Consider the following 26,799-nt stretch of genomic DNA (forward strand, 5'->3'; position numbering starts at 1 on the left):
CATGGCTTGGTCAGCCAAAGCCCAGAGCAAAATCAAGAAGTTGACATTTATATTTTCATGCTTAATGGCTTGCAGTAAAAAAAGCCCAAAAACGCATATTTTGCCCTATAAATTGAGGTATAGCTCAAAACTGTGACGTGCTGGAGCAAATCTGAGCCCAGATTCGAATCCAGTTGCCCAAAATCTGTCAGAGACACATAAGTTTGCTCTTGAGACAATAAAATGTTGCGCTGTGTTATCTGTAAATCCTTTACCAGCCAAACAACTTTGCCGAAGGCACCAACATCGAAGACCAAAATCAGGGTCCTGAGATATACGAGACTGCAATTTGCCCAGTCTCACAATATTGGCGAGCAGAAACACTCCAAGTAATAAAAACCTTGAGATATATGGAATTGATATGGGATGGCATTGTTTTGAATGTTATGTCTGTTTGTCTCCAATATCACCGGATGTTATGTGATGCCTCTTCACGGATACACTCTTATGCCTTTGGTTTATGAATTGCGGGCTCTCATTGTTCTCAGACGAGCTTGGTGGTCTAGTGGCTACCGCTTCTGATTCAAATGCAGAAGGTCCTGGGTTCAATCCTTGGCTCGTCCCTTTCCTCCTACTTTGTATCTTTCTATCTACTTACTCTCACTCTCTCTCCTACATATACATCTCATGTATATTCGTATGTTCGTAGCGATCGCTAGAACCAGAAACGGATGAAAAAAAAGTCGTTTCCCTTCCTTCCATCTTTCATCACAGCACAGTGTCAATCTATCATAGGGTATGTGTACCATTCCTTGGCCTAATTTGCAAGCCGCCTTGACAATTTTGACTATAACTCATGAATTAATAGCACTAGAAATAATATGTTGACTCTATTACACACTCTAGGCAATGCATGTTTCTCCAATTGGAAGTAAACTTACGTAAATTTTCAAGAATTTACTTAATAAAGCTGAAAAGATTCGATGCGATGGTATGCAACGTTGGTCTATGGTACAAAAATTGGCCTATTAGTGGATACAACGTTGGCCTATTGCTTTCCATGCACTAGAACCACTTATTATCTTATTTTTCCAATATTTCTGCTGAAGTATTATCTCTGTTTGTTCACCAATCTTACTTTTAAATTACATTTTCGGAGCCAAATTTTCAAAAAACTATAAATAAATCACTTTAACTAAAGTTCTTTCTTAATCTAGTAACGAAAACAACGCAATCCTATTATTGTGTTATATTTTTACAGTCACCGTACACAAAAGCTTTCTTCCTGTTCGTTCTTTCTGGTTCTTCCGCAAGAAATGTTGTTGACGCCTTTTTATCGTTGTTTTTGACATCACTTTACTGATGGGCCAAGATTTGGGTACATAGTAAAAAAAATGTCCTCAATATTCGGCCCACATTTAATTTGTAAAATAGTTATTATTCGTTGAAAACAAATACACAAGTTCAAAATAGCGTCTTTAGCCGTCGCATCAAATGTTCAGTTATTGAAAAGTCAATTCGAAATGTTCCAGAATCATGCCATTTATGATCATGTGTATAGACTACCCACTAAGCCGAAGAATCATGGCGTCTACAAAAGTTAAACAAAGTGACATTTTCATTCAATTTTAATGCTCCAAAGTGCTAAAATTGAAACGAAATGTTACAGTTGTTTGGCGCATAGCTTTTCCAATATCCAGTTATGCGTGTTTGTTTGAGTTTTTGGTTTACATTGAGATAGGCCGAACGAGGGGGCTATGCCAACGAAGCATCCCGATACCCTATATCAGCGTTTCTCAAACTATGGGTCGCGACCCACTGGTGGGTCGCGGGCTGATTTTTGGTGGGTCGCGAAGTCTCTATTAACTTATGTCGAATGTTATTGTGTAATTTTATTCAAAGTTTTGTATTATAAGTCATGTCTGGAGTATATTGAATAACAACTGTCTGCATTTCGATATCGATTCTAAAACTACGAATTTTCAATTGGAAGTTTTACGATCAGGCCAAAATTTTAGATTATACTTGCAAAAAAAATGAGTTCAAGTTGTAGCTTGCAGTTAGTATTTTCTGTTAGACTTACACGCCAGTTTCAGCAGTTAAAATATTAAAAAAAGAAAATGGAAAACTATTAAATTTGGACAAGAAACCATACCTTTACCGAACTTCAGTAAAGCTCAGATGAATGCTGATAATCTGAACTTTAAAGGAACAACTGAAAAGTAATTTCAATAAAAATGGAAATAAAATAAGTGTTTATGAAGGATATCATTTTAAAATAGATTTCGAAGTTCTGCAGACAGGTTAAATATATTTGAAACTTGGAATCTTATCTCAACTTTCTTAAGATTAAGGTTAGCTAATGCTGCAAACTTGGGCACATTCACCTTTCTTAGTTTTTTTTTCAAAAAAAGCACTATACCTTTTTTTAGTTTGAGGACTACGTAACGCTAGATTATCACAACCTATGAAAGTGATAAGATGTATGTATTTAAAAAAGCAACCCAAATTTGCGAAAAATAAATACAAATTTTATAAATTTTCGCGCTGGAGGGTCGCCAAATTCTTAGGAAATAAAAAGTGGGTCGCAAGCTAAAAAAGTTTGAGAACCCCTGCCCTATATCGCCTACAAGTAATGCAACCAAGCGGACTGTGCCGCTTCACAGTAATCTTCACACAATCTATCGCTGTACGCCTGGCACCCTTGCATCAATGCATGATTCATGTGCCAAAAATAAACATTTCCCACCAACACACCAACATCCACATGACCTTGTGCAGGCTCAGAGGATTCAACGGCCTGATGTGGGCAAGCGATTGCAATCATCACTTCCCTCCCCTTTCCCATTGACCAGCAACCTGACGCAGCAGGCGCCATTGTCGCCTAAAAATACAAAATCACCAACCCTCACACACTGAAGATGCCTGTTACTCCCAAGCAGTTATCTCATTGGTTCCTTGTGTGAGTGTAGCTGATCTGGCGATACTGGAGTAGCAACTGCGGGCGGTCAATCAAGCTCAAGCTCAAGCTCGAGCTCAAGCTCAAGTAGAACTCAAAAATAAATATCCAACATATTTTAAAAACTGGAATGGTAGTTTGAGCTATGATATCATGTAATATAGGTACCTATCGATATTGAACGCCATTTTGACATGGTGGACCGTAACCCAAGATGGTGGCTACGGAATGGTCGCTTGAACTATGATATCATGCAATATGGGTATCTATTGATCGAGCTTAATGAGTAAAACTCAAAAGTAAATACCCGAAGGCATTTTGAAATCTAACATGGCGGACGATAATTCAAAATGGCTGCCAAGGATGGTGGCTTGAGCAATGACACTTTGTAGTATGGGTATCTATCGATTGGGCTTGATGAGTAAAGTCTAATATCGATATAAAAGTTAACGTATGTTTGTTATGTTGTGGGCTTCGTGGCCGTGCGGTTAGCGGCGGCAGTCGTCTAGGCGTATCGTAAGCCTCGGAGTGTGGGTTCGATTTCCGCTCCAGTCGGTGGAAACTTTTCGTCAAACGAAAAAAAAACATCTCTGGACCACTGGGTGTTCTGTGTTGTCCGTTGTCTAGTGTAAGTAATGTGTTCAGTCTGTGCAGCCTCTAGATGAAGACGGTGTGAATTTTCTTGTCTTGTCCTTATGCATGTTTCAAACTTATAAACTTACATAAACATATTCTATATATATTTATATGTTCATTTGTTTGTATGTATAGTACCATGTATGTTCTTGCATGACTCTAGAATGCGTCAAGCAATTTCAATAAAATTTGACGAATACATTCCGTAGATTGTTGAGTAGGTTATAGGGATATTGGAATTCAAGATGACGGCTTGAGTTCCAAGATGGCGGTAAACACTTAACAATTTAACGGCGATACGGCTTCGAACGCTGTGCAAAATGGGTATCTATCGTTAGGGTATGATGAGTAACGTTTGCATTAAAAATGGACTTTTTTCACCCGTTTTTCATGAAGTTCTTTTACACTGGAGTACCACATTTAAAAAATTTCCCCGATTTCAAAACTTCTTTACTACTTCTACTCTAATTTTCATAACGATACACGTATTCATTGTGGAAAAAAATATACGAATATACCTATGTATGGTTGATGCAAACACATGGGAGACTTAGACGATTGTGATCATTTCACATAAAAAAGCGCTTTGAAATAGGGCAGTACTATCGAGAAAATACGATTAAATCATAATTTTCTTTTCGGTAACAAAATTTCCTTCAAAAACTTGATAAACTTTTGAATCAATTGTACCAAATGTTCACGGAGGATATCTTAGTTCATTCACAAATATCATGGGGATGATGACAATCTGTTTTGACATGAATCTACATCGACGATTATCATGACATAATTATAAGTCGAAATTTGCTGTTTTTTACACTTCAAGTAACATGGAATCTTTATTTCTTACAAGTTTCTCAATGATTTCGAAGGGTTGGTTAGTAAGAAGAAGTGAAATGAGGAGTATACGTAACTAAATATGTAATAGTTTTCATGGAAAAATTACTGAAAACGATTGAAAATATTGAAAAATATGTACGTACGGTTGCTTTCAACTACTGTAACCAACATCCTCACTAACTTCAATAAAACTGGCTATAAGTGCCTGTACCAACTTTTTTAGCATTACCAATAGGGTATGTGTGCCATCAGTAATCTCTATAAATTAAAAGACACGGACACGTTCAATGCTTCCAGTGAGCTTTTCGCTCTTTGAAGGAAGCACGACACTAGACAACGGACTAGCATGCAACGCCCAGTGGCACAGCCGAAAACTTTTCCTGACAGCTGCGGCGGGAATCGAACCCGCGCTCCTCAGCACGATGCGACTAAGAGCTTGGTGACCCTAGCCGCACGACCACGGAGCCGCACCAATTCATCCTATTCGAAAACAAGCGATTACGGCACCGATTGATTCCGTTCTTTGTGTTTACATGGGTGCTCACTGCTAACAAAAAATACAAAAATAAGAAACAAAACAAACAGCGCTCCAATCCCTTGTTTTTCGTAGGATGAAAATGGGAGCCACATGCTTAATAAGGGAACCAATACCCTATATGCAGCATGTAAAAAAAAAAAAATAACACCTTGTTTATATTATGCATATACCGTCAAGGCGCCATTCACCGTGGGGGCTCCATTCACCGTGTGCCTTCGAATATTTTTTCATTATTTCCATATTATGATTGAATGATATGACAATTTCCCTTCAATTTCACCAATACAACACTAATGTATTGTAACTATGTCAAAACGTTCATTAGAAACATTTAAAAGTATCAATTTGACACTAAAGCGTGTTTACATGTAGCGGGTTTCTGCTCGTTCACTGCATTCATAGTGAAAAAACGAAAACTGCGCTAAGGTGATTTAAGCGATAAACTAAATGTAGTAACGTTTTTATTCCACCAAGAAGCAATTAAATTCACATATCAGGTATGTATTTTGCATTACCGAAGTAAGTTTAACAAGAAAGTACGATTACTCGTACTTTTTAATTGAAACAAAAAGGCACGGTAAATGGGTACCCAAAAAATCAATGGTCTCCATTCACCGTGCCCCATATTGTCCCATATATCTAGAAAAAATCGGAAATTTCAATATTCGTTTTTCTAATAAAATCTTGCAAGTTATGACTTGAAATGAATTTAAACGAAGAAAATTCCCTTGGCTGGGTTGTTTTGATCATTTTTAAACAAAGTAGAATAAAATTTCTCATACACGGTGAATGGGTCCCTACTACCACGGTGAATGGTGACCTACCACGGAATTAGGCGACCCTACTACCCTTTACTAATTGTACTATATCACCAAGTTTTGTGAAAAGTTTTCTACTTCTGTGGATATTGCTTTAATTTTAACCTATAATAAAGGCAATTAAAAGCGGCACCAACAATGTTTATAAGACTGGTGGCAAATGACAGCCCTTGTTTGCCCAAAATCCTCTTAGATCCACGGTGAATGGTGCCTTGACGGTACATTTTTCAAGCACACTTTGAAAAATAGGTAATTTTTTAATGCAAACGTAAGAACTCAAAAATGCATATCTGTCGCCATTTTTGAAAACCAAGATCCATAATCCAAGATGATGGCCACGGAATGGTAATTTGAGCTATGCTTAATGCCATGCAATATGGGTATCTACCGATCGGGTTTGATCAGTAAAAAGGTGAAGGATTTCTCCAGTAATTCCTCCCGGGATTTCTTCTGTGGTTCATTCAGTCGAGCTTCTAGCTGAGATTCCTCTCAGGACTCTACCACATATGACTCCCAGAATTCCTTTAGGGATTTGTGCCGGGAGTGCTTTAGAAAATCTTGAACTGACAAATGTTCTAGTTGGTATTCTTGCAGGGAAATCTGCTCAGACCTCTTCTGGGATTTTGTAAAGGATTCCTGCTAAACGACATTCACAAGACGCGACAGGCGAGACAAGACATAACACTTATCGTTCTTACAATCGTCAAAGGGTTAAAATTACCTTTGTTGTCGACCGGTTTCGGGTGCGATGTTACCCATCCTCGGGACAATGTCCGACTGGCTACGTCGAATGATTGTACGTTGTTCGTACTCGTCCGAGATGAAGAGAAATCAGTTGATCATCGTCGTTTTTACCAGGCCAAAAAGACCTGATGTGATAGGGGGGTCATCTTCGTTCATCAATGGCTGCGTTTCGTTTGATATGAGCATAGACTCCCAGGCATTGAGATGCGAAGCCTTTCTAACTGCCTTGATCGCATTCTTCCAGTCTATGCTATGCGTAGAAGCTACCGTATGTGCTGCAACTCCGGATTCGTTGGGTTTGTTGGTTTCCACTGCGTTTTTATGTTCTTTCAAACGTACCTTGACCTTGCGGCGTGTTTGACCGATGTAAACCGCCGGGCAGTCGTTGCAAGCTACCTGATATATGCCAGATTGCTCTTCCGGTGGGACTTGGTCCTTCAAGTTACACAGTAGATCGCGTAACGTGTTATCGCTCTTATGTACAACATGAAGTCCTTGTCGTCGGAGTGTATTTTTAATTGGATTTGTGACTTTCGGGTAGAATAGGAGACTGATTCTTTTAACTTCTTCTGTTGCAGGTTGTAGGGTCGTGATGTTCTACTAGCGTTTTTTTCCGTTTATGTTTTTGGAGAATTTTGTCTACGAAACCCTTATCGTAGCCGTTAATTTCAGCTGCTTTAAAGATCCGAGACTTCTCTTCGTTAAATTCAATGTTATCCATGGGCACGTTGTGGAGTCTGTGTGCCATTGAATGAAATGCAGCTTTTTTCTGTGTGCCGTAGTGGTTAGAGTCGGCAGTAATGTATCGATCGGTTGATGTTGGCTTTCGATAGATACCAAACTTTAGCATGTCGTCATCGTTTCTACTGATCAGTAGATCTAGGAAGGGTAAATTTTCATCAACCTCCTTCTCGACAGTAAAGTTAATAGTGCTGTGGTGGGAGTTAAGCATTGCTAGCGTTTGGTCCAAATAGCGCTCTTTGATAGGGGCAAAAACATCATCTACATAGCGCTTGCAAACTCTTGGGAAGAGTTTGTGTTTTTGAGCTTCGGTTTCAAAATCGCTCATGAAAACATCTGCTAGCAGGGGCGATAGTTTGCTACCCATACTGAGCCCGAAATTTTGTTTGTAATATTTCCCTCTGAAGGAGAAAATTTCTTCCTTCGGTCCAGGATCTTTTCGTACAGTGACCCCACAATTTATGAATCGGCAAAAATGACCACAGTTTATGGATCACTCCATTTGATCAACATGGTGATTCATAAATAGTGTACAAAAATTAAGGTGATTCATCGATGTGGGGTCACTGTAAAGTAAATTTCCTTGACTTCCTTGGGCATACAGTATCCTCGTGCCTGCCACACGATATACACATGCAAAATGGTCATTGGCAGAGGAAGCTCTCAGTTAACAACTGCGGAAGAGCTCATAGAACACTAAGCTGAGAAGCAGGCTTTGTCCCAGTGAGGACGTTATGCCAAGAAGAGGAGAGAGAGGATCCCCAACAGCACCGTGGTACCGCTACTCTGCATGTTATAATTTTCCCATGCTGGTTTTCTAATCCAAATTCACATTTTGCCTGCAGTTTTGCTCATGTTTTGTATGAGTCATAATTACTAAATTTCACTGGAAAGGAACTCATTAAAATTCCTTCCTACACATCATCCACTTGCATTCCGTCGAATGGAATTTATATCCAGAAGTTACCCATCATGAAGTACTCTTGCCAACCACAAACAGAGAATCAATTAACTAACTGACGACCATCCATTCCATTCCATTTCATCCCGACAGATGTATTCATAGCGTCCCGGTCCGAGATCGAGCTGAGCGAAATATATCAAATTCTGATGGAGAACCTGCTGCACGTGTCGTCCGCGGTGACCAACATGGAGATCAGCATGAAAACCACCAACAACACCAGCTCGTCCTCGTCGACGGTGACCACAATGACGACCATTCCAGCAGTGACCGGGAGCACTCCGCTTCCCCCGGGTGGCCCGACTGGGTCCGGGTCGGGTTCGACTGCGATGCCACCGCCGCACCAGCTGGGACCAATCATCACCACGCTCTAGGGACAGCGCGACATGTAAGTGACATTCAATGCAACGTTGTGTTTGTATTCCGCGCTGGAGAGGATTTCATTAATTGCTATTAATTCGTACCGGGTTTGTCCGATATAATTGAATTCAGTTGATTCGTCGAGTCATCGAACCACGACGACAAAGTAAATGACAACCGACAGCCCGACCGACAGGCGGGAAAGATGACTTCCCTCTCAGATAGGGATGAGCTATGATTTATAGTGTCTAGCAGTAAATTAAGTTCCATTTCAGACATTTTAACTTTATCAATTGGAGATTAGCAGCAGTATCAAAGTGCCTGGCGGGGGATTAGTGGACGCGAAGAGCGACACGCGCTGAATTTGATACAATCTCTTTTGGTGATTCCTTGTGCGGCCCCCTCAGGCGACACTTTCACACAAATGAAACTCTAATCTTAATTTCCACCCACACACATTATGAAAACTACACGTATTAGAAGTTGTAAAATTTTAGCATCTAAGAGTATCACGAAGTTTTACCAATAAAAGCTGTACGATTGCACTGACAAATGGCATTTCTGTGGGGTTTCCTCCGCTTTATTAGTTAGTTGAATATCACATCCTGTGTGGAGCTGTCTGTGTCGGGTTAAAACTCTGATTTTACGATAATTAACCCGCCGCGGCGGCGCGCCGGTATACCAAGTTTTCAGTTCGTCCAAGGAGCTATGATGCGTAGAACTGCCTATCAAGAAACGACTGATGACTGATATTATTGCTTTTATTGAGGTTGACGTTTTGTGTGACGAATCGTGAGCACTTATGGATTATGTTTTATTCGCTGAAACGAACGTATATTATTGCCATATGGGTCCTTCCACACCAAGTGTACACACCGCGTGTTATCGACCATCACGGATTTTAACCAAATTTTGTTGGAATGTTTGTTTAAATGGAATTTGGAACGACCGAAAAAGCCGGGAATTTGAGATGATTACCGGGAAAAATGTTGTTAAGAATATGTGCATATTTAGATATTTACACCTCATCGATAATCTGCAAAATCAAAGCCAAACCCAAATACAGGTATGTTTCGTTCTGGTCACCCCGGCGACGATATTCAGTTGACGAAATTCTGTGACAAAATATTTTGTATCATTTGAAGGATAAGTTTCCTTCCGGAAGGCATTTTTTCACATCTACAGGGTGCGTGCGATATTTTTGCACTAAATCATATCGTTATCATAAAACACGTTTTAAAAATAATTCGATAATAGATCTATACTAAATGATTTTTTCGCCAACAATTGTGATTATTTCAAGGATTTAGGAAGAAAAAAGTGGTGCTAATATCGATAACCTTTTTTGAACGATCCTGAGAACCGCTGCAAGTCCGTTTTAGTGTTGTTCTCTATATTTTGATCAGTGGAGCGGACCTGGTGTGGTGGTTAGAACACTTTACTATCACGCCGAGGACCTGGGATCGAATCCCACTCCCGACAAACTCACAAAATGTGGGTTCTTCCTTCGGAAGGGAAGTAAAGCGTGGGTCCCGAGATGAACTAGCCTAAGGCTAAAAATCTCGTTAATACAGATAGAAAAAAAAAAAAAAATATTTTGATCAACAATTGTGTTATTTTAGGTAAAACTAGAATATTTTTACGAGGAGCTCCAATGGTATCATCGTTATGTGTGCCGTTCAAAAAATATCCCATAAATTTTAAAAAGAGATTTCTAGAAGACGAAAATGCGAACAACTTGAGTATAAATATATGGAGCAGCTGCATACTATCTGCATTTTCTCAGCTGTCAAGAACGCTATGAAGCTGATTTTTTCAGTGTAGTTGGGGGATTCCATAGGCTTGTTACCTACAAAAACTACATCGCTGGAATGGAAGATAGCGGAGAAATAACTGGAAGAAGTCGAAAATTCTTATTTGAGCAATGGTAAGCTACTAGGGCTGCTCGAACATTTATGAGAAAATTTAAAACTAAAATATCCTAAGTCTGACCACCTCAATTTGCTGTTTTAGACTCCCATAAGCTACAGCACAAATTTGAGCTGAATTGATAAGGTCTTAGGTATCGCTCGACTAGTCTGAAATTTATATGGTAAAACTGGTACAAATATGTGCAGGAATGGCATAATTTTAGTTTTCTGCCCCTAGATGGCACTGGAAGCGTTCAATAACCCTTATTTTTAGTATTATTATAGGGAATGCTATGCGGAACATCTTTGTTGAAGACCGCTAAGTGATCCGATGCTTGCTAAAAAAAAGTTGTACCCTAGACCTAGAGTATCGAAAAAACAACCTTTTTTGATTGATGCTACTCGATAATGTGTTAAATTCACCACGTCAAAATTATTTAAATTATAATTTTTGAAGCATATCTGTATCATTACGTCTCGTGTATCATTATCGGGCTTTTACACATTACATTTTACTGATTTCGTCTTATTTACACAATAAATGGTAGAATCCGAAATGTTATTGGGCGCGTTAGTGTAAACATAGGATCTGAAAATACTTTCTCATACCACTACGTTTTTGATTATTAATGGTTTTATATTTTTCACAGTAAACTAGAAATATGGTGCATTTGATGATGTGGGATTTATATTTTTATTGCAACCCTTTGATGAAACATTCCTGTTTGAAGGTTAGTGCAAAATTACCGCACGCACCCTGTATATATATAAAAATTCAGTGGCATACGTGGGACCGCGCATAACTTGCGAACGAAACGGCCGATTTTGTCCGTCTTTGTTCTGTTCTGTTAGTTTTCACCCAAGGAAGGTGTATGAGGTAAAAAACATGGAAAAATTGAGAGTTTTTGAAAATCGATCTTCCATACATTTTGACCGGGGACTTGGTCTTGGCTAGAAACTTGAAACGTCAAAAAACGCAGTAGGCAAGACAAAGTTTGCCGGGTATAGCTAGTGTTCCTATAGGGCACTGCATGAAATTCTCTCCTTCTCTTTCACTCTTACAGAAATTTTGTAAACAACAAGGCCAAGAAACGTCAAAATCCCATGTAAAATCAAAACAATGCAGTGCCCTATAGAAGTGCAATCACTTGGAATTTCCTTAGAACAGCACTTAGGGTTCTCCAAAAAGTTCGTCTTGGAATTTCTCTATGTTTTTGTACCGTTTGATTGTCTCTTGGAATTAAATGAGAGTTTTTCGAGGAAAGAGTTTCTTACATCTGATTTTTTTTCAGAAGTTTCTTTTCGGATTCTTAAATTTGTTCTGGATTTTTTCCGGTTTTTTTTTTCAGAAATTCCATCAGGCATCTGAGTTTATTAGGAATCTCTTGATTTATTCAAGAGTTGGTTCTAAGATTCACCAAGACTTTCCTTCCGCAGGAGTTGCTCCGATCTTCAAAATTTCCTACGGGAATTCTTCCAAGATTATTTTCTGAAATCCCTCCAGAAAATCTTTTTCTTCCTGGAGCTCAATCTGGGGTTCCCCTAGAATTTTCTTCATATAATTCCATAAGGAGTTCTTTCTGGGATGGTTTACAGAGTTTCTTTTGGTATTTCTCCAGGTAATCCTACTGTGACTCATCCATTTCCATGATTTCTTAGCAGGGTTACTGCAGGATATCTTTTTTTAGCAGCAGGAGTTCCTTTTGAAACTTTGATTTTAAAAACTTTCAAGAGATTTTGCTGAACTCTAGCTTTAATTTATATTCGCTTTTGAAATTTATCCAGGGTTTCTTTCAACATTTCCTCCAAGTGTTCTTCTTGGGCATCCTCCAGGAGTTTGTTCAGAAGTTGCTTATGAGAGTCCTACAGGAGTTGCTTTTGGGAATCCTCTAGGAGTTTCCTCTACAAATCATCCAGAAGTTCCTTCTGGGAGCCCTCCAGGGATTCCTTACAGAAACTTTAGGTAGTTATTTCTGGAAATACTCCAGAATCCTAATAGGAGTTACTGATGAAATCCAATACAGCATTTTTGGAGTAATCGAAAGAAGAAATCTCGAACAAAAACTCTGTAAGAATCTCCAGATAAAATTTCTTGGGGGAACACTTAGTTGGACATCCTGGAGGAATCCCCGGACACCTAAGCAAAGGCCGGAACAAATCTCATTGTCTTCTTTTGTCACAGTGTTCGTTGACTCGTTAGGGGGGGTATTTTATGACAAAATACCCAAACAATTGGGCAAAATCACAAAACTCATCGAATTTGTTAAGAAATTTTTCTGGGCGACTCAAATTTCACCTGAAAATTTAAAAATTTCTTGAATAATTTGTTTGTTTCTCCCCACAAAATGTTGATTTCCGACCAATATTTTCTGAGGGGTGGGGGTGACATAAAATAAAATCGAAATTTGTGTCAGCCTAATGATTTAAAAAAAATGGTTCGATTATCCTCCATGTCCCGGATAAGTCCGAATTTTGCTGATTTCATATGCACATCATAAATCTATCATAAGTAGCTACCTCTTTTACATTTGTTTATTTTTTTTTCTAATGTACAAGAAAAAAATTAAAATGATGCGTGAGGGAAAGTTTGAATTGTGCACTATTTGGAGCTGAACAAAAATGTGTTGTAAGTAACTGTGTAACTACGTAGTAACTAAGTAACTACGTGTTGTATGTCATCATTTGTGGTTACTTCTATTTTTCCATAGATGCATTGCGTCAAGAATAATGTTAAACTGACTAGTAATCGAAAAAAAAATTGATCAAATTTTCGGTGTTGACTATGATACTACTGATGAGATACTATGTTGACGAAATCGGATAATGATAAAAACGGAACATACCTGTAATCAATTTTCTTAAATCTCAATCAAGTTAACATTTTTTGAATGTAGAAATTTGTTCCGATATAGCAATTTTCGGTAAAACTGCTCCAACAATCTAGGTAAAATCAGAAAATGTTATTCATTATTGCTTTACCAACTTCGCGCATTTATTATATAAATATTTATTTTATTTCCGTACGTCTTTTTAAGAAACGTCATATTTTTGAAAGTTCTTGTTTTTAATAGACTACAGATCCATGCTTTTCTTAACATTTGTTGGTTCATTCTACTTGCATATATTTTTTTTGTGTTACAAATTTTCCAAATGGAGGAGATCGTGTCTCGGAGCCGACCTGCATAATTATTTACATCATGAGCACCGTTTCAAGCATGTGCAGTATAATAAAACAATAAATTTAAACATTCAGAAAATGTTTAAGGACAAGGTTTTTCAGAATTATTGAACGAATATGGGTGAAAATGCATCATGCTGATTGTTCAGTGGTTGTCATCAGCGTGATGCATTTTGATCCAAATCCGTTCAACGATTCTAAAAAACGGTGCTCTAGAAAAATTGAGCTATGTACTCCAAATACCTTGTCCTTAAACTAAAAAAAGTAAAATGCTTTTGTTCTAATCTAATTTTGTCTGACAAATCCGGAGAAATTCGCGAAAAAGTCGTAACTGACAAAATGTACACAACTTAAGTGATTATAAGAGTGAAAAGATGCTAGATTTTCCTACTAAATACTCACAAACTTTCCTTGATATGACTTTTCTATCTATTGAAAATCACGGGTTGAGTAGAAGGCGTAATCCCATTCTGTGCCGCACGAAACAAAACAAGAATTACGCCTTCCACTCTTGGTGTTTTTGTTTACGAAAGTAAAAGGCGAAACTGAAATCACAACGTAAACACGGCGATAGTGAAAGGCGAAACTTAGGTAAATCAAAACATAAACACGGCGATAGTGAAAGGCGAAACTGAAATCAAAACTAGATTGAGTTTAAATAAGGGCGAAAGTAACAAAAGCGAGTTCTCTTCATCGGCTCTCTCTTCTTCAAATTTAAGTGACAAGCTGCAAGTATGGCTGCACTTTTTGGTCATAAATCGCTAGGTTGCGATGCAATCTAGCGTCTAAGTGTAAAAAAGTTCGATTGAATTTGCATCTTGTCACTTTAATTTGCAGAAGAGAGAATCAACGAAGAGAAATCGACCATGTTAGTTTCGCCCTTATTTAAACTCAATCTAGAAAACATAAACACGGCGAAAGTAAACGGCGAAATCCTGTAAAAATAAAAAAAAACAAGGTGAATAGTAAAAGGCGATTCTGAAATTGATATCGATTCAAGGCGCATAGTATTGGGCGTATTTAGCATTATCGGGCATCAATTCGGGCGTAATAAAATAAATGCAATTTTTAGTGCAAAAATTAACAAATTTGTACTGTTTTATTAGAAAATCAAGAAAATGTGTCAGAATTGTGTCATTTAGGCTTGTTCATGTTAAATTACTCTGAATTACTCCTAAATAGGAATTGAAATTGTATCAGCAAAATTCGGTTGTTGTTTTCGCAATGTTATTGCTTTGTCAGTTACGCCCTATTCGCGAATTACTCCGGAAATGTATATTACATAAGAAGATCAGTTTTGTACGTTCTCTGACATCTGAATAAAAATGCTTTACCTGGAACACGGTCGCTCTTAAAAACCTGGAACACGGTTGCCACTTAACAGACTGATGCTTGATTCAATTCTTTTGTTTTTTCCATGGTTGCTCTAGAGTACCATTGACTTTCGATGAGCTCGAGTCAAACGAAACTAGATGAATATGTCGCAAAAGTTTTTTAGAATATGATTGTAACCTCAATGCGTGAAGCTAAACACTAACTACTAATTCGGATAGTAGAATCACTATAAAAAAATATTACGAAAAGAACGCTCTCTTCTTTTAGATTTGTTGTGGAAACGTTTAAGTATTCACAGGATTGTAAGTACATTTTTTACATGGTACTATCTTCCATATAAAACGAAAATTGGGCGTTGCCTACTAAAAATGTGTGCATTTCAAAAACCGGGAAAAGTTCAGTAATCGTACCGGGAAAACCGGGAAAAAGACGGGAATTTCAAAACCGAAATTTAGTGGCCACCCTGATTCTAATAAATCCATAATCGATAAACTGGCAACACTGTCATATTATTATTTTTACATAGTTTTCTATTCTTCTTGATCTAAATCAGCCCAAATCACCTTTAAATTGCATCGAATGATGTTTTCTTAGCGAAGCTTGTAAATTCGATTTATTTTATATTTAAGGAGAAAAACGGTTTTGAAGCTTAAAAACGCTGTATCTCTGAAACGGCCTAAAAGACCTCGGGAAGTTAAGCTTTATCGATTGGAAAATGTCTGATAAACACGATGGAATCAAAATTTTTAAAATCAAAATATACCGTAAAACGGGGTATCTTTGATAATGCGGGTAACTTTGATAGTGCGGTAGGCATTGTGTAATTTATCTTATAACTATGATTCCTTCAACTAGTTAAGAAAAAGGTAAACGTTAATCAATTCTATACATATTAAAGTTCATCTTAGACGAATTCGGCACCAACATTTCAAAAGGGCGTAACTGCATTTACAACCAATGCCTTCTCACAAAGCTGTGGAGCGTATCCCATCCCTCTCGAGCAATCCACTAGCACAAATAGAAAGATAAAATCCTCCTATTAATGGAATCGATTAATGGATGTGAATTGCGTGAGATGAATGAAATACGACCCACAGCTCTGTGAGAAGGCATTGGTTGCAAAAGCAGTTACGCCCTTTTGAAATGTTGGTGCCGAATTATCATTAAAATCTAGTTTATATACAACTTTTTGGGCAAAAAATAAAAATTGTTGATATTTTTGTCATTTATCAACCCCTTCAAACAATCTGCTATACGACTTCGTTAAAACTATTTTTTTCAATGAATGGACTTTTATTCTCGATAGATTCATCATAGTAGATTCCAAATCTGGCCTTGAATCTCTTAACGAAGTGTGTTTTTACGAAATGGAAGCAATTTTGTAAATTGGGATATTAATCTCCATACATTGATAAACGCCTAAATGTATGCAATGCCCTTGTAATTTCATGTAGATAAATATGTGTTGTTCAAAATTTGTTAATAAAACATTTAAAACCCAAAAAAAGAAAACTAACCATGAATAACATGTAATCATATGTTGATGGTCCGTTAAGCATTTATTATTACAAAGATAATGATTTTTGGTAGTTAAATTTATTGTGTTTTGCACTCTATACTCCACAAACTCATTTTTATATGTAGAATTTAGCAAAAAATCAATGTTTTGATATAAAAAATCTATCTAATATATTCCACAAGCCTTCTCTCATCATGTTCATATTCCTAAGATTTCAATCTGTGATTGTTTTTTGAGATTTGATGTGTTTTTAGGGCATTATCAAAGTTACCCCAAAATGAAAATCTGATTTTCGATTATATGAAAAACTAAAAGTTATCCAAAATATTTCAGATTATCGAATCTTTTAATTGCAATAGATAACTGATACCCCAGTACTTGTTTTAAAAATATAAAACTCGGGGAAATACTGTTACATGTAAAAATATTGAGAAAATTCGCTGAAAATCTATCAAAGTTACCCCATTTTACGGTACTCATTAGACGAAAAATCGATTTTAAATTTTAAAATTCAAAAATAACATGTTTGGCAACACTGTATCGAAAAAATAATATTTTTCCTGGATGCCTCCAACAATTTTCTTCAAAAAAGCCGAAGATCACAAATGTGTTTATGTTATAGTTTCAAAGCTATAAATTAAGAAAAGGAAAAGAAAACTTGGATTTTTCTTGTATTGGCATGGGCCATGGGCCGAGGGGTGATCCGATCGGCACTATAATTTGGATTTTTTCTTCCTCCATTTAAACAAACATTCCAACAAAATTTGGTCAAAATCCGTGATGGTCGATAACACGTTTCCACTTTTTCTCGGTCACTTCATATGGAATGACCCATATTTTATGGTTTCTACTATTAGACGTGAAGTGAGCATTTAATGATTTACAAAAATTTCGGAAATAATGCTAAGTTAAAGAACAATTTATGATGTCATTTAATAACATCAAATGACTTTTTACTAGAATAGTTTCAATTCCAACTAAAAAAAGAAGATTTGATCTATCCAGATTATCTATATCTAGTCTATTCTCTCTATAAAATATTGATTCACATCCTTCGTATGTACGCTTCACCAATTTCGTTTGATCAAATTCATTCGAAAGTCATGGACGGCAGACATCCATTCATAAGCTTCTGGCAAACAACAGTCCGAAGCACCAAAATAAACAAGAAGGTCGTCACCGGTCATTTCTTTCCTCATGATAATACCACCTGTAGCGCAACCATCCCATATCATCACATGGGAAATGCCATAACGGCGATGACTATTCGATATATCCAACCACTACATCTTAGGACGGGGGGCCAGCAGACCGTAAATACCCACACAAAACCGGTGTCCCTTCATTCGGGTGGCGATTCAATTCGAAATTGATCCCTATGGTGACTAAATGCCTATCAATTTTCGAGATCAGCTCTTTTTCGGTTGTTGGGCCGGGCCACCCACCCACAGCAGGACAATTACCGGAGCAGAGCAGAACGGAGCAGGGGGGATTATCCCAAAAACGGGCTTCAAAGAACCAGAATCAGGAAACCAAAATTCACCATGGAAGTCTGACGGAGTGCCCATTCAAGTGAAGAAAGTTGACGCATTATGTATGAGGTATGAAATTCAAATTTTATTCCCCAGGCTTCGCACGTGCGGCCAATTTAATTTATTTAATGATACCAGGAAAACGGAAGCATAAATATGAAACAATTGGCAAGCAAGGCCACAAATAGTTTATCCATATTTCTTCTTCTTTTTGGCTCTGCGTTCCTAATGGAACTTGGTCTGCTTTGTTTCAACTTAGATAGAAACACGCTCCCGATAAACTCACAAAATGTTTCGGAAAAAAAGTAAAGCGTGGGTCCCAAAATGAACTAGCCTAGGCTTGATACCTCGTTAATACAGATAAAACAGTGAGCATTTTTGCTGTTAAAAGGGTATTGTACCATTTGGGCACTTGGCGCTTTAACTAAGTCAGTTTCAAGTTAATTGATTTTAATTTTTGTATAGGATTAGAAACTGTACATATCTAACCGTGTGCCAAGACCCTAATTGATTTTTTGCCAGCGATGGAAATGGATTTGTGTATTGTGTGTCAAGAACAATTATACGCTATGCCCAGGGAAGTCGAAAAAATTGTCCGTCCAATATGGAAATCGAAACCGCCGTTTCCAGACTACCGTATCTATCAGGCTCAGGCTAAACGGTGCAATGACCAATGTGGCTGAATTTCTACATTAATATATACTGGATACATTTTTTTTTTCCTCCCCCCCGAGCAGAAGAGAAAAACAATCGCATAACAAAATGCGTTATTTTGACAAAATAACTAAGTAATGAAGTCAGTTATTTTAATGTTATTAACATAACATATTATGCTATAAACTTGCGTGTCATAAGCGGCAAAATAACAAATATCATAACAACAAAATGTTCCTGGAAGACAAATTTAATAACATGTTTTGTTTGTGTCAATAACAACTTAATAACAATGAATTTGGAAAATATTTCAATAACAAATTTTGATCTTCAAAAGTTATTGATAACAAACCAAAAGCAAAATTTTTTGGACCACCCTTCAGATAGAGTTATGCTAATTGCGAATTATAACATAGGAGTCTAACTATTTCCGAGGAACTACTAATCAACCAAGTATTACAACAAATGCCCCAAAGTCAATAATTTTCCTTGGTTTAGAAATTTATCTGGGAGTAGAAATTTCATTTGTACTTTTTCAAGATTGATGTCCAATCATTATATTTGTAATAGTCATTTGTATCGCATTAAAATACAAGATTCTAATTTATGTAAATGTGGTGTTGCTTATGAAGACATTGATCACATAATATTAAATTGTTCTCGATTTATCGCTCCAAGGATAACATTATTTGATAGCATAATTGCATTAGGTCTTCCAATTCCAATATCTATTCGGGATATTTTGGGCTTAAAATATGAACCTATATTAAAGCATTTATTCAAATTTTTAAATGAGATCTCCTATTTTGTTTGATACTGTTCGGTTTCCTTTTGGTATTTTTATTTTCAGCTTTGACCCGAAATTTGATGTCCCCCTGACCCCACCTACCTTCTGGATTTCTGGAGAAGATTGACGATTCGCGATTTGGGTTGCTTCCCTTTTTCAAGACTACGGCTCTGCTATGGTTCACTTCCGTGTGAGCCTTTATTTTTAAGTGATCATTATAATGTTTTGAAAAGATGAAGAGGTTTTGTGCCTTTTTGAGAAAGATTTCGTTTTTGGAATTTTGAAATCACTCAAAGTGGTTTTTCCCTCTTTCAAAATTTAAAGTTAAAATAAATAATAATAATAATAATAACATTCTGAAATTTTCTATGGAATTGATACGACTATATGTAACTGGATACAAAAAATGATAAATAAAACAGGGCTTAATTATCGAAGTGTTCATAAAATAATAAGCTGATAAGAATAATAATTACAATAATTAGCTAATATGTACGGAATGCTGTAAAGAACGTAAATCTCCAATATTGTAGTTACAATTTCAAAACTTGTTATTGTTGTGATATTGTTTATCAAATATTTGTACACCCTCAATATCAATATAATAACTTAGTTTGCTCCATAACAAAACATGTCATTTAAATGTTTTTTTAATGGGTGCATATCAATTGCTGGATAATAACAAAATAAGATTGTCCAACAAACCATGTTATGAAAAAGTAATTCCTTGATAAGTTAATAATAACAAAACAAGATATAAAAACTGGTTATGTTATTTTGTAGTTATTATTTTGCTATTCTCTTCTGCTCGGGCCTGTTGGGGAAATTAAGCCACTGCGTCCAATGGCTGAACTTTTGTGGCATGTCCCGTTTTGATATTCGCATCTAGCCAGCTAATTACCATGTGTCAAGTAATCAGCTACTGCCACGACGCGTCGTCTCCCAGTCAGGTGCAATGGAATTGATAAACTCCAAGACCTTCCCAGGTTTTGCAGACCAGATCTCACTGGGTTGCAAGCAACCACTATTTAGAAATCTTTGCCTGCGCGTGTATAAAGCACCACAACTGCAAAGCAGATGTTCCGAGGTTTCACGTTCCGTATTACAGAAACGACAGATATCACTCTGAATATGGCCAATATTTTTCAAGTGATACCTGCTCGGGCAGTGTCCAGTTACTAGGCCAGTGTATGTACATAGAGCTCTCTTGTTGAGCACAAAGAGCTTTTTGGTTTTATAAGCATTTGGTGTTATAAATCGTTTTGACTGATTGCAATTTTTGACGTCCATCCAATTGGATATCACCCTCTGCTCAGCCCAGCGTTTCAGGTCCATTTTAATTGTACAGTTTGATATACCACAGAATGGTTCTGGGCCAGCAAACTGTAAATTGGAACCACTTTTAGCAAGCTCGTCTGCCATTTCATTCCCTTCAATGCCACAGTGACCTGGAACCCAATATAAGTTTACTGAATTCCCTTGGCACAGCCTGCGCAGTGAAAGAATGCATTCCCAGACAAGCTTTGAAGTACATTTGTAAGCGCACAATGCTTTTAGTGCAGCTTGACTATCTGAGAAAATACAAATATTTGCATACCTGTATTTTCTCTCAAGGCAGATATTTGCGCATTTTAAAATAGCAAGAATCTCTGCTTGAAACACCGTAGGATAGTGTCCCATCGCCACTGAAATTTGTATTCCAGGGCCGTAGATTCCTGCTCCCGTTTTTATTCCAACTTTTGAGCCATCTGTAAAGAATTTGATTGACCCTTGACGAACAGTGGGACCACCGACTTCCCAATCTGCACGAGTTGTTTCGTGCAACTTGTAAGGAACATCATGGTTCTCCACAGGTTTCATCCAGTCTTTAATCATTTTCATTACTGGCCTATTTTGGAAGTATCGTGAAATGCTCAGGTGACCTACAAGATCACCTGGCATAAACTTTTCAACTCGTTCAAGTCTCAGCAATTCCTTTTCTGCTTCTAATTGCACGTACTCGAGCAAAGGTAGTAGATTGAGAATCGCATCTAAAGCTTTTGATGGAGTGCTTCGCATCGCTCCTGTAACAGCAATGGACGCAAGACGTTGAATTTTCGCAAGCTTTGATTGCGTGGAAGCCTCTTTTGTTTTTGGCCACCAGACAAACGAAGCATACGTCACTTTTGGGTGGATTATGGCAGTATAAATCCACATTATCATTTTTGGTTTCAAGCCCCACTTCCTGCCAATAGTTTTGGAGCATAACCAGAACGCACTTGTTGTCTTACCGATCACGGACTCAATTTGAGCATTCCAATTCAGTTTGGCATCCAGAATCAAACCTAAGTATTTGACTCGATCACTAGGATGAATTTGTATCCCTCCAAGCCGAAAAGCTTTTAGGTTGATCTTCCTTCTCCTAGTGAAAGGGACAATTACGACTTTTGACGGGTTGATGCTAAGGCCCTCCTTAATACACCATGAATGTGTATAGTTTAGGGCCCTTTGCATTCTCTCCGAAACAGTTTCGTCATACTTTCCTCTCACTATTATGACTATATCGTCTGCAAAGCCCACAACTTCGAAACCTTTTTCCTTCAAGGTTCTTAGAAGATCGTCTACAACTAAGGACCACAATAGTGGTGAGAGGACTCCTCCTTGAGGGCAACCTTTCGTTGCCCTTACTGTTATAGAAGAACTTCCCAGCTCAGAGGTGATTTCTCTTTTTGCAAGCACAGTATAAATCCAATGTATGATACATTGGTCGAAGTTTTTGTTCTCCATGGCACGCTTCATAGATGAATAGGAGGCATTATCAAATACTCCTTCTATGTCTAAAAAGGCGCATAGAGCTATTTCTTTTACTGAAAACGTTTTTTCCACTTTTGTTACTAGCGAATGAAGTGCTGTAACCGTTGACTTACCAGATTGATAAGCAAACTGGAAGTCAGATAGGGGATGCTCTTTTATGTAAGAAGAATTGATAAAATCCTTCAAAACCTTTTCCATAGTCTTCAACAAAACTGAAGAAAGACTAATTGGCCTGTATGCTTTGGGATGCGTCTTGTCTCGCTTCCCCTTTTTTGGTATAAAGATAACTTTTACAAGTCTCCATTTTGATGGAACGTAATTCAATCTTAAACTAGCCTTAAACATCTCAATTAGTGGTGGTACCAACACCGCTTCTCCATTTTGAATCAGTGCTGGAAATATTCCATCAACTCCTGCAGATTTAAAAGGCTGAAAAGATCTAATTGCATTTTCCACTCTGGCCTTCGTGAAGATTTCATCAGCTAAATCTGAGGTGGTGTTTATTGTCCTAGGTGACTCCGAAGAGTTTATACTAGGACATCCTTCACCTTCCAGAGATATAGTATCATTGGAATCCACACTTAGAACCGAACCCGGAAAATGGGTTTCCATCATTAAATCCAAAGTTTCACGAGGAGTTTTGGTAAAAGCTCCATCGTCGCGCTTCAGGTTTCCCAATTCATTTGAATGATCTTTTGCGAGCGTTTTCTGTAGTCTTGCAACTACAGGAGTGCTGTTTATGTTTTCACATGTCAGCATCCAAGACTTTCTTTCAGATTTTCGTATTTCGTTGTTGTACTCAGTCAGGGCTTTCCTGTACTGAGTCCAATCTCCCGTTTGTTTCGCTCTATTGAACATTTTACGAGAAAATTTTCTAAGGCGATCCAGTTTAAAGTTCCACCATGGCACGTCTCTAGTAGAAGACGATTGTATGGTGGGACAACTTCCATTAAAGGAATTGATGATACTTTCATTTACCCTTTGAGAAAATGATTCCAACTTTTGGGTTGAATCAATAGTTTCTCCCATTGTAAATGAATGCGTATTCAACAATTCTACATATTGATCCCAGTTTGTCCTCCTGGGATTTCTAAATGCGGTTCTAGAGTAATCTCCACCACTCCAATTGAAGATTATGTGTTTATGATCAGATAGAGAAATCTCATCTGACACGTGCCAGTTTGTGATCTTGTCAAAGATTGCAGCATTGCACAGTGTTAGATCCAAGACCTCTTGTCTGATTACATTTGAGAAAGTAGGTTTATCACCATTATTGCAAATGTCTATATTGTTGGAAGACAGATACTCTAATAGTGACTCACCTCGACTGTTAATATCCGTACTACCCCAAACCGTGTGATGCGCATTGGCGTCACAGCCAATGATAAACGATTTGTTGTTTTCTTTACAGAATTGAACAAATGATGCGATCTCAGGAGGAGGTACCTCAGGAACATCACCAGGAAAGTAAGCTGAAGCCACAGCGATCTCAGTTTTACCTCTAGTGGTTGGTACCTCTACCATGACCGCAACAATGTCCTTTCTGATAAACTCTGTAATAGGATAGCATTTTAACGTTTTGCGTACTAAGACAGCGGTTCTGGGAGAATCTTGTTGCTCATCATAAAATAGTTTACTATTTTGTGTCAGAACACCAAGAATCTTTCGTTTATTGGACCACGGCTCTTGAATAAGCGCCACTTCCAGTCCTTCTTTTTTAAACCTTCGACTCAACACAGCAGAAGCACCTTTTGCGTGATGAAGGTTTACCTGTACGAACTTAATTCCTGCCATAAAAAAAATTTCATTTACCCACTTTTATTAAGCCTCGGAATTGAGACGTTAGAAAAGTGGCCGATTATCCCGGAGAAAAATAAGGTCCACTGCGTCATTGCTCCGTTTAACACAGTAAGAGCAACATACTGTGGAGGGTGCCCTGGTACTCCACAGGCTCCGTTCACGGTTAAGTTTTTATTAGACCCCCCTAACCATTCATTCCTAGGCACGGTACGCTTAACACCATGAATTAGGGGTCGCTTGTTTGGTGGACTTTTACCACCGGATTAGGCAATCCGTAGTGATATTCTTAGCCAGTTGAGGTAACTGCTACCGCCACTACACGGCTATCTAGGCTGATCGGGAATAGAAATTAATATTGATGATCAACTCCTTTAGAGCCCGAACAGCCGGGCTGTACTGGATACATAATTAAGTCTATAATACACCACCTTCTTCCTGTTCTTGTCTGTATTCAAGAAAGCAATTGATTTAAGCGTAGAGAAGAGGAACAAATTGATAGTATCTCTACACTGAATTGAAGGTGCATTTAAGAGATTTTAGTCGACACGGCAGCTTTGAAATGGGTAATTTGAAGCATTATTACTATTCTACAATTTTCTGTCAATATTTCTCCACGAGGAATTAATTTGATTTTAAATAAACTTATTGGGTTGGGAAGAGGGAACCCAGGCCTAGACCTTTCAATTACGTCACCGTTTATGACAGGCACAGTAGAAAAACCCTAATCAATCCTAGCGGTGAGGGTGCCTTTCGCGTGCCTTAAATTATCCTATCAATTAAACCTAAGTGACATGGTTGGCTTTAGTTCTCCATCTTGGGTTTTCAGGAGAAAGTTTTCAATATTCAGATATATTAGGGTAATTGTTCCCTTCGTTGTGGTAGTACCTAATGTTGCGGTAGTGGCATTTGAGCACTTTTTCGACTGAAATTTTACCAAAAGGCATTTTGACGGGCTTGGTGGTCTAGTGGCTACCGCTTCTGATTCGTATGCAGAAGGTCATGGGTTCAATCCCTGGCCCGTCCTTTTCATCCTACTTTGTATCTTTCTATCCACTTTCTCTCACTCTCTCTTCTCCACATATACAACTCATGTATATTCATATGTTCATAGCCATCGCTAGAACCAGAAACGAATTGAAAAAAGTCGTTTCCCTCCCTTCCAACTTCCACTCACAGCACAGTGTATATATAACGCCTATAAGTTATGCAACCAAAGCGTGCTGTGCCGCTTGACCTTATTCACCTTATTCACCACACAATCTATCACGAACACTATAAATAACCCTATCCATGGATCGCATCACCGACCCAACGGTGACACCCAGATCTCCCATCCTTTCCGTCTAACAAATACCCCAGTCCGTGCGGGTTGTGGGACGCAGAGTGCTCTCGGTCTCTAGTAGCAACAACCAGTACACTCTAACATTCCTTTCCCTTCCCAGCTGACTATAAGGACTTGGCCGGCGCCGTTATTGATCAAATATGCATGAGCTGCTAAAATTGCACTTTGAGAATAAGTGGAATGTCCCAGCCCCTTATTCAGTTGGATCACAGTGCAACTGGTACCAGTTCAGATCAATCACGGAGGAGCAACCATTGACATGTATAGTCAGAATTGATCGATCGTTTTTGAAATTTTACCAAAAGGCATTTTTAATAGATGTATTATGCTTATATTATTAGATTGCACTTTTTGTGTGCTTAGGATTTGCCCAAAAACCTATTAAAAAAAAATATTTTCCTTAATATTTCTGCTGCTGTGTTCCTAATGTTGCGGCAGGCTTGTCATTTGCTCCCGAAATGTGCTTCAAATGCATGTTTTTGTTCTCTTTATCTTTGTCCGCTCCCACCGCTATCGTTTGTGCGGGAGCGTAGCGCCAGGAGGAAGCATGCGAAAACAAAGAGAAACATCGAACCACAAAAAATCAGCACAAAGAGAAACATTTTTGTGCATTATTTTTGAGGCTCCCGCAAAGTTGATCGACAATTTCACCGGCGTTTTACGCGGTATGATCGTTCCGTTCGCATGGCATGACACAATTGCATACTTGTACGAATGTACGCTTGTTAATTATTGATTTTTGAGCATAAGCAAATTTATGTTAACTCCCGGTGCACAAAGTGCCTCAATTTTGAGTAAACGCACTTTTTTATAAAAAACAAATCCGCACATGTTTCGGTGTCACAAGTTGCAAGCAGGAAGGTGAAAGAAACCGAGAGAAGCCGCTCTAGCATTGGATGTGGGAGCGTGGTGCAGATTTTTTGTTCTCTTGTTTTGCTCTGAGGAGGATTCCATCTCTGTGTTGCGGTATTCCATATGATTTCAATGGGATACCGCAACAATAGGAACAGAAATTAAATTTTACCTCCATAATAGGAACAGTGTGCCTAATATTGTGGTATGCGATTATTGATCAAAAACAGAGAGAAACGAGAGTTTTCATATTTTTCCCAGCAAATTTGGATAGAAAACTACCGACTAACGTTTTGAAACCATTCATTAGATGGTACGATCATATTTTTTTGAATTAATTTACCTTATTACCACAACGATCGGCACACTTACCCTATCACCCTAGTTAAGAATTCTGAAAAAGTTCATTTCAAGTAAGTGACACGTCGCCGATCAAAACGTTCACTTCTTGTGGAATGTTTTCACTGTCGTTTTAGGTGGTGAAAACTTGTCACGGAACATCAAGCGGACACTCAGCCAAA

The 26,799-nt window shown here is 37.9% G+C and overlaps 1 protein-coding gene across 5 annotated transcripts in view; it reads left to right on the forward strand.

Moving 5' to 3' along the window:
• The window catches only part of LOC109403764 (protein furry), a 460,946-nt gene extending 451,812 nt beyond the window's left edge, over positions 1 to 9,134 (forward strand). For all 5 annotated transcript variants that reach the window (XM_062852871.1, XM_062852872.1, XM_062852874.1 and 2 more), the window contains one exon: positions 8,310 to 9,134. In XM_062852871.1, the coding sequence (XP_062708855.1) occupies positions 8,310 to 8,590 (281 nt within the window). In that variant the 3' untranslated portion in view covers positions 8,591 to 9,134. The remainder of the gene's footprint in view (positions 1 to 8,309) is intronic.
• Positions 9,135 to 26,799: the final 17,665 nt, after the last annotated feature.

The sequence above is a fragment of the Aedes albopictus genome, chromosome 2, assembly GCF_035046485.1.
Source record: "Aedes albopictus strain Foshan chromosome 2, AalbF5, whole genome shotgun sequence".
NCBI lineage: Eukaryota > Metazoa > Arthropoda > Insecta > Diptera > Culicidae > Aedes > Aedes albopictus.